The following is a 13,365-nucleotide window of genomic DNA, read 5'->3' as shown; positions in this document are numbered from 1 at the left end:
GTAGCTTAAAATGATAACTTCAATTTAAAAAATCACCTTCTTGGTGCTTGGGGTAAAAATAACACCGGGCAAGCCAAAACTGGTTTGGCTCAGTGGATAGAGCATCTGCCCGCGGACTAAAAGGTCCTAGGTTTGATTTCCATCAAGGGTATGTATCATAGTTGCAGGCACATCCCCAGTAGAGGGTGTGCAAGAGGCAGCTGATAAGATGTTTCTCTCTTATCAATGTTTCTAACTCTCTATTTCTCTCTCTTCCTCTCTGTAAAAAAATCAATAAAATATATATTTTTAAATAAATAACACTAAGCTTGCTATTTTGGAATTACAGCAGCATATTGTATAATTATCCCAGGCAAACTCAAAAACTAACTCCTTAGATGCCTGGCAACAATTTAAAAAAATAATTTACTCCTTTTCACCAGATCTCTTTACTTTTTCCTTTTAGCATAACCACTATTGCCTGTCTCATTCTTTTTCTTATATGTTTAATTTTAGTCTCAGATGCAGAATAAAAATCCTAAAAGAACCCGAGCTCTGCAAGCGGCATATCGACATCTATTAAGAAATTAAAGAAGGGGGAAAGCCGGAAGCCAAGATCAACAGTAATTAATATAAATGCAAGAAATTCATCAGGAGGCCAAATGGGGCTTCTTTATACTCGCAGGGCTAAATATTTGCATTTTATTACCAACTGCTGATGACTAGATGGCCTAAAGCAAACTCTCCCAGCCTGATAATCTTACTGTTTGCCAAACATCACCTTTGACATGTCTGTTTGCATTCCTGGAAGGTAATTGTGTATTCTAGTAAATAAAAGCAGATGGGAATGGAGACTCAGTGGAACTTGGTTCCTTGTACCAAGCTCACAGCTGGCTTCCCCCATTTAGTTTTTCAAATTTATATTTCTTGTCTTGTATATTAATTTGTGTGTCAGCCCTTTCTCCAAGTCTTTGAACCCAAGGTCATGCAGGCCGTGGCTTCACTGCATCAACAGAGACCTGGCTAATGGTCATGTATAATCTCCCTCTCCACCTGCTTCATTTTAAGTGTGTGTGTGTGTGTGTGGCTGGAGTGTGTGTGTGTGGCTGGAGTGTGTGTGTGTGTGTGTGTGTGTGTGTGTGTGGCTGGAGTGTGTGTGTGTGTGTGTGTGTGTGTGGCTGAAGTGTGTGTGTGTGTGTGTGTGTGTGTGTGTGGCTGGAGTGTGTGTGTGTGTGTGGCTGGAGTGTGTGTGTGTGTGTGTGTGGCTGGAGTGTGTGTGTGTGTGTGTGTGGCTGGAGTGTGTGTGTGTGTGTGGCTGGAGTGTGTGTGTGGCGGGAGTGTGTTGTGTGTGTGTGTGTGGCTGGAGTGTGTGTGTGTGTGTGTGTGGCTGGAGTGTGTGTGTGTGTGTGTGTGTGGCTGGTGTGTGTGTGTGTGTGTGGCTGGAGTGTGTGTGTGTGTGTGTGTGGCTGGAGTGTGTGTGTGTGTGTGTGTGTGTGTGTGGCTGACGTGTGTGTGTGTGTGTGTGTGGCTGGAGTGTGTGTGTGTGGATGGAGTGTGGGGGGGGGGGCTGGAGTGTGTGTGTGTGTGTGTGTGTGTGTGTGTGGCTGGAGTGTGTGTGTGTGTGTGGCTGGAGTGTGTGTGTGTGTGTGTGTGTGTGTGTGTGGCTGGAGTGTGTGTGTGTGTGTGGCTGGAGTGTGTGTGTGTGGCTGGAGTGTGTGGGGGGGGCTGGAGTGTGTGTGTGTGTGTGTGTGTGTGTGTGTGATAAACAGCAACTAAGCTCTCAGTCATTGTATAGCTTCCCACAAGCACACTTTCGATCCCTCTTTCTAAACAAAGGGACAAGATTGCATGGCTGAAGGGTCAGTAGGAAGGGGTCAAGGGAAAAATGGGTCTGGGCTGTGCTATCTCCTGTAGTGACTGCTCCTAGAGCCATGGTCACGTCCCAGCCCTGTGTCCCTTTGCCCAGTGGGGGTGGTTTAGGCTTAATGTGACCCAATCCAGCAAATTCCTGTAAGAAACAAGCTTCCCTTTTCCAACTAGCTCACTCCAGCCAGTGACCCTGGGGACCTTGGAGAGCTGCCCTACCTCCACCAGGGGTCCCAATGGTGGCTCTGCTGGGCCCTTGGCCTTCCCCATCACTGCCCGGCCTCTGGTCAGCATCCGCTGTCTCTTCTGGGCCTGCCTCAGCTGCGAGGTCCCAGGGGCAGAGTGACCCCGGGTTGGGAGGGCCGTGGCATGGCCCTGTGAGGGTGAGAAAGGTGTGGCTGAAAGATCTGTTCTTGTGGTGGAGGTGGAGGAGTGTGTGTGTGTGTGTGTGTGTGTGTGTGTGTTTAGTCCTCACCCAAGGATACTTTCCATTGATTTTTATAGAGTGGAGGGAAGGAAGAGGAGGGGAGAGCGAGAGATAGAAACATCGGTGAGAGAGAGACATTGATTGATTGCCTCCTGCTCACACCCTGACCAAGGCTGGGCGCGGAATCTGTGGCCCAGGTACAAGCCTTTGACCAGGAATGGAATCCTAGACCTTTGGTGAGTGGGCTGACGCTCACGCGAAGCACAGCAGGGCTGTGCTGTGTTGTATGTCATTGGACTCTGAAATATCGGTGGAGCATGACCGCAGTGAGCATTCACGTGTTCTCCTGGCCGTTCTCTGCGGTCAGCCGGTGACAGGGATGCACGCCCACAGGAACCCCGAGTCCCGGGAGTGGAAGCTGGTGGCGGGCAGTGTCCCGAGCAGTCACAGGACCAGCAGGGTCTGCAGCAGCAGGGACAGTGGGGACAGCGGGGATGGCAGGGACGACAAGGATGGAGGGACGGTTGGGTCGGGGGGACGGGGAGATGGGGAGATGGGGGGACGGAGGGAAGGGGGGGTCGGCGAGGATGGCAGAACGAGGCCAGCTGTTCCCGCACAGACAGGTCTGAAGGCCGGCACTGAGCTTCCCTCGCAGAGGGCGCTGGGACAGTGAGGACGGGGTGTGCCTGGCAGGGATGCACCACCTGGACAACAAAATGTGGGGCGTCCCCCAGGCAGTGTCTCTTCTCGACTCACGTTTCCAAATTTCCGTTCAAAACCGTATCCGTTTCCCATGGTGGGGTGACATGACCACAGTGTCTGACTTAGAACAACCACTGCAGCGTCGTGCCTTTCAGATCCAAACCACACCAGCCAGGCCACCAGCTCCTCTGGGGTCCCCTGCCCCGAGCTCCAGGGCCCTGCTCAGCCTGGGCTCCTCCTCCTCCTTCAAGCCTGCAGTGGAAGCTGCAAAGCCAATGTACCTGCCCTGTCCTCTCCCCCTCTCTCCCTCCCCGTCACTCTCCCTTCTCCCTCTTCCTCCCTCCCCTTTCCTCCCACTCCCCCTCCCTCCCCCCTTACCTCCCTCTCCAACTCCTTCTTTCTCCCTCTCCCTCCCTCTCTTCCCCTACCTCCCTCTCCCTCTCCTTCCTTTTCCCTCTGCCTCTCCCTCTCCCTCTCCCTCTCCCTCTCCCTCCCTCTCCCTTTCTCTCACACACACATGCGCGGCCTCTGCTTCCCCCCTCGTGCTCCTTCCCTGTCCCTCCCAGAGGGCCCCGTGGCAGCACCGGGCCCGCCAGGCCATGTGGACATCCTCCCAGTGCAGACGCTCAGCATCACGCTGGAAGCTCCAGCGGCGTGACAGGTGCCGCCCGCTCCTGGACAAGGCTGGGCTGGGGCTGGGCTGTCCCCCCGTCTGTCTTCAGGACCATGAACTTGGACACAGCAGTTGGCACTCATGCCGCCTGCCCTGTTGTAGGCGAGCAGAGAAAGTGTCTGTGAAACAGCGCACCGGCTTTGGAGCTGTGAGGGCCGTGGCCCTGCCCGCAGTGGCGAGGGCGAGAGGGGCTCTCACTGGGTAGGGTCCTGCCGGAAGTTCTGTCCTGGAAGGAACATGGAAGCTCTGCCGTGAGGAGATGAAACGTGACCATTGGAACCACATCCAGATGAATTCAACCCACATCATGTTTGTGTTTGACAAGCCCCTTCAGGTGGGTACCTGGCGCCCACTTCCCAACATGACTCTAAGCTCCCCCCTCTGTTGATCTCAGAGCCGAGGCTCAGCGCCCCCCACCCTGCCCTCTGATCTCAGCCGAGGCTCAGTGCTTCACCGGGGTCACAGGTGCGGGGCCTGAGCCCTCTTTGCTCCGGTCCGTCCGTCCTGTTAGTCACTGACTTCCCGCCTGAGCTCCCAGGCCTCAGCAGCATCAGTGGAAATGCCAGCCCTGGCCCTGCCCCCTGCACCTCAGTGCTCCCATGTGCTCCCTGGAATGAGACAGCTGAGACACTGTCCTCCCTCTCACTGCCCCTCCCCCCCTCAGTTTCCTGGCTTCCCCTCTCTGTCCATGGGCCCTGGGCAGGGCGATGTGATGGCTATCCCAGGGCTTCCTCTCATCTCGGCCTCAGCAGGAGCTTCCCCCTCAGAGCGGCTGCATCCTCCTAACGGACCACGTCCAGGGTGTCCTCCCCTCTCACCACTCCTCACCTCCACAGCACACGGCGCCCAGCGGGCTGAGCTCTGGTCTCTGAGGTGCCACTTCAGGCCACTGATCACTGGAGAGCACACCCCTTCCCAGCGTGCCCACCCCCGGGGCCTGCACACCCCCTCAGCGTGCTGTGCCGGAACACAGTCCTGCCGCCACGGGAGCTGGGACTAGGGATCAGGCAGGTGCTCTCATGGATGATCCTCCATCAACCTCGCCCACAGCACCTCTCCGTCCCAGTCACACTCAGTCACTGTTCTCTCACAGGAGATAAGGCAGGGCTGAGGGAACGCAATGGCGCTAGGACTTCTCCCCAAAGTCTGAGAGGAAATGGGGAAGTGCAGCAGCCTCGGTGGGAGGGGCGCTGGCCAGGGCCACCTTTCTGCCCCAGCCCAGAGCTGCCTTTCTGCCCCAGAGCCTCTTTCCGCCTTCCTATGCTTCTCAGAGGCCCTGAGCAGCTGGGGGCGCGCAGAATGCATGGGTCGTCACCAGACACAAGCATCCCTGGCTGCTCAGTGCCACATATGCAAATCAATCCACCATCTTTGTTGGGTTAATTTCCATGCTCACTCTTGATTGGCTGGTGGGCATTGCAAAGGTACGATCAATTAGGGTGTTACCCTTTTATTAGGTAGATAATTCATTGTTTTCTGATGAGGGTACATTGGATGTTGAATGTTGGGAAAGAATAGGTCAAAACTTGAAAGAAGCTCAGCAGTCCCCCCGCCCCAGGGCCCCAGGGCAGCTGGGGGGATCAGCAGTGGTGACCACAAGGACAGCTGCCACCAGGAGGCTCAATAGTCCCTCCATTAACCTTTTTTTTTTCTCAGAGAGCAGCGGGGCCTGAGGAGCCATTCCCGTTCCCTGTGAGATGAGGCGATGGGTCACTCGGGGCACGAGGCCGACTGCAGAGTCCGCTGTGGGTCCCTCCTCAGGGCAGCCTCCACTGGAGTCCCTGCCTCCTCCCTACAGTCAGACCCCTCCCCCGCTCACAGCTGGGCCTCCCCAGAAACTGTCCCACCCTGAGGGGCCACCTGGCTCAGGGGGGACCCGGACCGACCCGGTCTAAGTGAGAGACACACTGAAGCCCATCCAGTCCCAGATCCCCACCGAGCACAGACCCACAGGGGGCTCCACGGCCCGCCCGTCCCATGTCATCGAACCCCTCACCCAGGGGCCAAAGTGCCGCCAGCGCCTGTGGAGCTATCTCTGACCATCAGCACCAATAACCGCTCTGTGTGTCGTAAACTAAATAGATAATCAATGTTTATTGAGTAGATTACCGGTTTAGTGCACCAGCTTTAAAAAAAAAAAAAAAAAAAAAAAAAACTTTGAAAACAAATTTCAAAAAATTTCCAGAGCCTACCATTATGTGTCTCTCTGTGTCTTTGGCACGAAGTTTGGTTGCTGAGTTTTTTGCTTTCTACCCCCTTGCATGTGCGCACGCACGTGCACGCGCGCGCACATACACACACATACACACACACACACTCACATACACACACACACATACACTCACACACATACACTCATACACACACACACTCACATACACACACATACACTCACACACATACACACACTCATACATACACACACTCACACACACACACACACACACACACACACACACACGATTCTGTCCTGGAAGTGAATGCCTCGTTAGCTTCCCCCAACGCAGGGCAGGAGGTAGCAACGTGGGGCCCGGGCGCTGAGCAGCTATGAGAGCAGCGGGGTGGGCGCTGGCAGGCACCTCCCCCTCCAGCAGAGGCTCAGCCACCACACGGACACGGGAGGCAGGAGACCAGTCTGGGGTCATCCACACGGAGGGTGACCTGAGAGGCTGCAGGGCTGCCTGGAGTCGGCGGCCCTGGGCTGTGCTGCTGCGGGCAGAAGCCAAGACGCTGGCAGAGAGCACGGGCAGAGGAGGCCTGCTGGTGGAGTGGGCCTGAGGGTCTGACCGGCCTGCCCCTGCCCCTCCCCGCCGGGCCACAGGAAGGACGGTTCGCAGCCCTCTCTCCCTGAGGAGGCCGGGACCTGCAGCCTGCCCACCACGGAGGCCGGTGGGACGAGACATCATGCTGAAGGCAGGGAAAAGCATTCTTTCATGGAGTAGGCAAGTCCCTCCCAGACACGGCGTTAAAAAGTGACTGATTGAGGAGTGAAGCCGTGACCTTGGGACTCCAGGCGGTCGCCCCATCGGAGGCGGGGAGGTCTCAGCGCACAGGTGCCCGGGTCCCGCACCAAGGCCTGTGAGCACCGTTACTCTCACGGTCAGAAGCACCAGCTGGGCCACCGGAAAACACTTCTCCCCGTGGACAAGATGAATGTGCATTTCAGCTCAGCTCCATAGCTGTGCTCTTCACCTTGCGGCCACAGAGGGCGGACGAGAGGTGAAGGATAAACAGACAGAAAGTGAAAGGCCCATTAAGTGGTTAAGGAGAGTGACTCTATCTGAGCTAGACCGAATCCTTATCAGTGGGCGAGTTAAGAAGCAAATTGCTATTGCCAAGGACAGCAGCCTTGCACAAGTGGGAGGGGGGGGGAGGTAGGGGAGAGGCCAAATGTCAATGTCCGATGGACTGAGGTGTGCAGGGGCCTTATCTGCACTCGGAGCTCCCTGAGGCGAGTCCTGTCCCGATGCCGCCGGGAGATAGGGCACATGCAGCCCTGCTGGCACCAGGACAGCTTGCTCAGCGCCTCTGTCCGCCACCCGGGGCGTCCCTACTGCCTCTGCTCCTCTCCCCTCCCATGCTGTGCTCGGTCTTTCTCTCCTGGTGGTCTCCCAAACCCCTCCCGTGTGTGTGCCAGATGGAGCTATGTGTGTCGCACATACACACACCTGTGTGCATGGGACTATATGAAATATGCACATACATGTATGTGTGAGTGTACACACCCACACTTAAGCCAACAGAGTCCTGAACATTACTGCAGTTCTGTCCAGCTGTAGGGTTAGGTCTCCTCGGCTCCTTTTTCTCTTTATGCCTCTTACTATTTTCTTACATGCATTGACCGCTCCTTAGCCTAGAATTAAATTCTTTTCTTTTTTAAAATGTATTTTTATTGATTTCAGAGAGGAAGGGAGAGGGAGAGAGAAACATCAAGAGTTAGAAAAATCATGGATCGGCTGCCTCCTGCACACCCTACACTGAGGATGGAGCCTGCAACTCAGGTCTGTGCCCTGATCATGAATCAAACCGTGACCTTCTGGTTCATAGGTCAATGCTCAGCCCCTGAGCTACACGTGGCTGGGCTAACATGTTTTCTTAATGATGTAGAGGAGTATTTAACGGAATGGGGAAATGTTATGATAGTTGTTCATTTTGAGAGTGTTTACAAACGGTATGTATGCTATGGCTGCGACCAGCTCTGAGGCCGGGTATCTGCAATAGTGAGCCTGTGAAGGGCGCCCCTCAATTTGGCTGCAAGGCGGGAGCCCCCTGGAATCGGAGCAGCCAGCGCGGGCCCTGCTGCTCACTGCTGCTCCCCGGCGGGAATTGGGGAACACAGGCCTATGTCTTCTGCCCAGAATTTCTGCAGGTTTCCTGGCATCTCCGCCCTCAAACCTGGACCTGACACCACCGCCACTTGAGATTAAGACGGGTCTGAGGAGGCGGCAGGAGTGAGGTTGGCAGGCCACGAGCAGGCGGCCCGTGGGAGGCAGGCTTACCGGACGTGGCACTGAGAGGCTTCTTATGGCCACGCGGGTGTCAGGAGAAAAGCAGGGCGAGGGGTGGGGTTTCCGGGCGCAGGAAAGGGGTGCCCTGGAGACCCAGAGGGAGGGGACAGGTGAGCACAGAAAAGGTGCGAGGGCTTCCTGACTGGCACCAGCACCCTGATGGCTGGAGAATGTCCAGAACAGGAGGGCTACCTGGGGGAGGAAGAGGCCGCGCTAACGGACTTCTCCCTGGTGTGCAGCCTGGGAGGGAGGCTGAGTGTGCAGAGCTGTGGCTGCGGGGGGAGGGCTGCCCATGGCCCATGACGGACGGCAGCCGGGGGTCACCAGACGAAGTGTGAAGTGCCAGGTCGGGAGCTGGGAGGCCAGAGGGACAGTGGCTTCCCCACGTGGACATGGGTCCCCTGGGGGTGGCAGTGAGCCAGCTCAGTGTGGATGGCAGACAGCACGATGGGACGACACACCTGGAGAAGGTGAATAACGTGAGGCCGCGGCTGGAAGGTCATGGCCCGTTGGACATGGGCTCAAAAGAAAAGCTTTTCTTAAAAAGAAAAAAAAAGGGGGGGGGGGGCCTAAGGTGTGGATGTGCCCCCGCCAGGTGTGCGGAGTCAGGGCAGGGAGAGGGGAGCAGGGAGAGGGGTCAGTGAGCGGTGGGTGTGACAGACTCGCAGCTGCTTTCTGATGGAGTTCTCATGTTTCCCAGCCTCCTTTCTGCCTCTAGAATCCTCCCATCCTCACCCCCCACCCCCTGGGCCCATCACCATTCAAGGGCAAAGCACCAGCGGCCCAGTCTGCCCAGGGCCAGGCTCCCCGCCAGGTGCGGAGGGCCAAACTCCCAGCAGCCCTGACACAGGGAGGGACACGCTCAGTGCCTTATAACTGGTTTGTTAGTCTCAGTGCCTTATAACTGGGGCCTCGCAGCTGCACTTGGCCAGAGAGCCTCACTGACAAGGAAGTTGCTGTTGGGAACGGAGCAGCCACGGGGTCTCACTGCCCAGCTGTTACTTGATCTGTGCTCCAGGCTATCTCCAACCAGCTGCACTTTGAACCTCGGAGCAAAAAAGCCTCCCTCAGAGCCTATGACTTCTAATTCTCCAAGCAAACGTCCCGCCAACTGTGGTTTGAGAAAGAGCAGGCGTGCTTTCCGGATTCTAATGCAGTGAGTGTTCAGGAGAGGAACTGAGGGGTTTATAGATTTATAGGAACAAAAATTGCTTTGCATTTGAGAAACTTAGGTGAGGTGAGATGACCTTCTGAACTTTAAACTTCCACATCACAGCGCGAGGTTGGCTGTAAGATAAGAAACAGAATAAATTCTCTCCTCAGGGCGGACCTGATCCTGGCAACAAGCTCAGACTCCGGCGGAGACCATGGCGTTTGATGGGACCTGGAAGATCGACCGGAACGAGAACTATGACAAGTTCATGGAGAAGATGGGTAAGGCTTCCCCCGACCTGGTTCCCTCTTCTGCTCCCCACACTCTTCCTCACCCCCTGCCCCGGCAGAGCAGGGCACGCCCGGCTCCCAGCCCCCGGCCCCCGGCTCCAGGCTCCCGGCTCCCGGCCCCTGGCTCCCACTGGAGACACTGTCACTAGTGGAAGCAAAGACCTTGGGTGCTGTCCCCGAGTTGTGAAGATGCAGATGTTTCCTTGTGCTAGAGCTGAACTGCCTTCATTGGGACCGATTGATCCTACTGCAAATGGTCCCACTGGAGTCCCACACAGCTTCTCCCAAAGGGAAGGAGGGCGGTGTGCACGGCCGCTCCCGGCCTGGGACTGCGTTCCAGGACCTGTCCAGCCCCGGCATGGGATGAGTGAGGGGGGCTCTAGCAGGAGTCGCAGGCCAGGCAATGACCTTGGAACAACCTCCAGACAGCCCGGGGTTCCTCAAAGCCCCAGTGTAACTGGTTTTAATAGCTGCTCCAACACTTGGCCACTCACACGCCCAAGAGGGACAGACACACCGGTGACATTACTCAGAGCAAAAAGCTGCCTGCACTGCGACCTGCAGCTCAGGGACTGGAAGCTGGCATTTGTGGAATCTGTAGGCTTATGACAATGACCTTGTCTGTAATAATTGCTGGCTTCCTCATGTTGGTGACAGTCAGAAATGCCTCAAAAAGCAAAGATAAGGACAAAGGTCAAAATCTGAAGCCATTGTGGAAAACAGAATTGCAGTAAGAATAGAATCCTGTATTTGCAGAATTTAAGTTGTATAATCTTACACATGGATGAAAGTCATTTTAATCCTTCACTGATCATATCTGGAATTTGGTTTGACTCTGAGACAAAAAGGTTGGTCACTTCATTTAAATTACTCAGTTCTAAGGTTCTGAAATTCCATGCTCCATTTATTTTTTCTCAAATTCAGAGAGAATAGCTTGTTGGGGCTGAGGACCTGCTGGGCGGGGACTTTTTCTGCAGAAGCACCTGCCTGGCTGCAAGGCCAAGCCCTCCGGCCTTCTACCCCCTCCCACACACAACCACACAGACACACACACAACCACACAGACACACCCACAGACACACACCACACACACACACACACACACACACACACTCACACACACACCACACAGACACACCCACAACCACACACACACACACACACACACTCACACACACACACACCACACAGACACACACACCACACACACCACACACACACCACACACAACCACACAGACACACACACAGCCCACACACATACATACCCACACACACACCCACACACACACCACATTCACCAGACACACACAGACACACACACACCACACACACACACACACACACACACACACACACACGCACGCACACACTGTGATGACCTCAGGCCCCTCCCGCCCGCAGGCATCAACATGGTGAAGAGGAAGCTGGCGGCCCATGACAACCTGAAGCTGGTCATCAGCCAGGCGGGAAGCAAGTTCACCATCAAAGAGTCCAGCGCCTTCCGCACGGCCGAGATCGCTTTCGAGCTGGGGGTGACCTTCAACTACAGCCTCGCGGACGGCACGGAGCTCACGGTACGATCAGGGCGAGGCCGCTGCCGCCTCCCCCGCCCAGCGCTGCGCCCCGTGTGAGCGCAGGGGCTGGTTCACCTGGCGTTTACCACCCTCCCTGTCCCACAGCGGGAGGGGCTGGTGCACCTTCATTTCCGCCCACAGCTGTGAGGAACCGGCCTGAACAAGAATTAGGAAAAGCATTGACTGGTAGACCTAGTCATAGATAGCTTTCCCTACCTGACTGCAACCGAAACGTTTAGCTCTCTAGGCAGGCAGCATCTAACCAGTGTAATTAAGTGATAAAATGATTGTGAGTGAGAGAGGGCAAGGCCGCCTGCTCACCATGGGTCACACCGGGTCACGTTTGTGACACTAAGTTCTAAGGAGTCATGTATCAGCTGATGTTTTGGAAACTTGTACGTCCTCAGAATTTTCCTGGTCAAAAGCTGTGCTTGCAGTGACGGGGAAGTGTTGGCATCTGGCCGCTGAGTCCCTTACAGAGCTACTGGAACACGTTCCTGGCTACAGCCAGCAGGGTGCCGGGCCCGGGGGGACCAGAACCACCGAGAGGTCCCGGCGCTCTGCCCAGGAGGCCTGTAAGCCAGGCGTGGGCTGAGTGGCCGCTGGGCCGGCTCCCGCCGGGGTCTCCCCCGTGAGACGGAGAGCGGGACCACCCACGGTCATCGGGAAGATGGGAGATGCCCCCCACCCGGCTGGGAGCAGCGCCTGGCATCCCTGTGACTGTCCTGTCCTGCAGGGGACCTGGAGCCTGGAGGGAGACAAGCTGGTCGGGAGATTCAAGCGGGTGGACAACGGGAAGGAGCTGAACGCCGTCCGAGAAATCGTGGGCGGCGAGCTGGTCCAGGTGAGCTGTGACAACGCCACTGCTTCCCCCGGTGAACACCTCCGCGACCGTCACTCATCCTCGGGGCTGCCGGGTTACAGCTTCCGTAGCCAGATCATTACTTTCCTCAACAACCTTCTGGTTTTAACAACATACATTTCTTCTGACCCCTGTTTATTGGAGCAAACTTACATTCATGTCCAATACATCAATGCCTATTTTAACTGAAATGTGATGGCAAACTGAATGTTTCTAGTTTTTACTTCTTAACATATTTTTATTGATTTCAGAGAGGAAGGGAGAGGGGGAAGAGAGAGAAACATCAATGATGAGAGAGAATCATTGATGGACTTCCTCCTGCATGCCCTACACTTGGGCATCAAGCCCACAACCCAGGCATGTGCCCTGACTGGGAACTGACCCTGGGCCCTCTTGGTTCATGGTCGATGCTCACCACTGAGCCATGCTGGCCGGGCACACTGCATGTCTGTAGTAGATGTGGTCTGTGTCTGTACAAAGCGCTGTATGAGGAACAAGGAAAAGCACTTCAAAGCAATAATATTACGTGAATCTATTGATAATCTAATGTTTTTCTTAATTTATCCTTAAATCTTAATGCTGTTAACACCTCCTGTCTGTCACCGCCTTTCAGACATACGTGTACGAAGGGGTGGAAGCCAAGAGGATCTTCAAAAAGGAGTGAGCGGTGCCCGCAGCTCAGCTGGACCCACAGGGACGGCGTTGTGTCACCACCGTTGTGTCCCCCCCGGGGCAGTGAACTCCAGGCCGGCCGGCCGCGCGCCCCCGGCTCCCGCATCCAGCCTCCCCAAGCCCAGAAGGGAAAGCTCATTCGGGCTCAGCAGGGCGCCCTCTCTGAGCTGTGCCCCGATGGGTGTTCTGAAAGAATCTGACCTTTTGTAAAAGATGAATAAACATCGTTCCCACATCACTTTACAAGGAGCCTCTCCTTTAAAGAGGAAAAAGCTATGTCGCAGTGTGTGTGGACAGGCTGTTTGGGTTTTTTTTGTTTTGTTTTTTTTCTCACATATTTGGTTAATTCAAAGCATAGCCCACACAGGGTCTGAACAATCCTGCACTGGTTTTAAATATTTTCTTTTGTGAAATGTATTATTATAAAAATAACATATACTCGCCCAGAAAGCTTACAAGTAGAAAAGCAGGTGGAGAATTCACATTCCCACCAGCCCTGGGCTCAGCGCTGGTCAGCATCCTGGTCTTAGCTGCCCTCTCCGGCCTGGTCTCCGGAAACAGGCATTTCTCCCCAGGGTCACTTCCACAGCACGGCCGCGTGCGGGTGAGGCCTGGCCTGCGTGTCTGACTGCCGGGGCTCCAGGCCCGAGGGCCTGG

At 55.4% G+C, this 13,365-nt stretch overlaps 1 protein-coding gene across 1 annotated transcript; it reads left to right on the top strand.

Moving 5' to 3' along the window:
• Window positions 1–9,430: 9,430 nt before the first annotated feature.
• On the top strand, window positions 9,431–12,971 carry FABP2 (fatty acid binding protein 2). Its single transcript, XM_036450054.2, has 4 exons — window positions 9,431–9,589; window positions 11,002–11,174; window positions 11,911–12,018; window positions 12,650–12,971. Exons 1-4 carry the CDS (start codon window positions 9,523–9,525, stop codon window positions 12,698–12,700), a joined length of 399 nt encoding a protein of 132 aa, XP_036305947.1. The 5' UTR covers window positions 9,431–9,522; the 3' UTR covers window positions 12,701–12,971.
• Window positions 12,972–13,365: the final 394 nt, after the last annotated feature.

Source organism: Pipistrellus kuhlii, unplaced genomic scaffold (assembly GCF_014108245.1).
Source record: "Pipistrellus kuhlii isolate mPipKuh1 unplaced genomic scaffold, mPipKuh1.p scaffold_m20_p_21, whole genome shotgun sequence".
Lineage (NCBI taxonomy): Eukaryota > Metazoa > Chordata > Mammalia > Chiroptera > Vespertilionidae > Pipistrellus > Pipistrellus kuhlii.
The sequence above is the reverse complement of the archived record's forward strand: the minus strand, read 5'-3'. Positions and strand labels throughout refer to the sequence as shown.

Excerpts from the sequence above, each read along its gene's own strand:
- FABP2 (XM_036450054.2), top strand. The coding sequence starts at position 9,523 with ATGGCGTTTGATGGGACCTGGAAGATCGACCGGAACGAGAACTATGAC. Across the intron at positions 9,590-11,001 it reads CAAGTTCATGGAGAAGATGG|GCATCAACATGGTGAAGAGG; the intron begins GTAAGGCTTCCC and ends TCCCGCCCGCAG. Across the intron at positions 12,019-12,649 it reads TGGGCGGCGAGCTGGTCCAG|ACATACGTGTACGAAGGGGT; the intron begins GTGAGCTGTGAC and ends ACCGCCTTTCAG.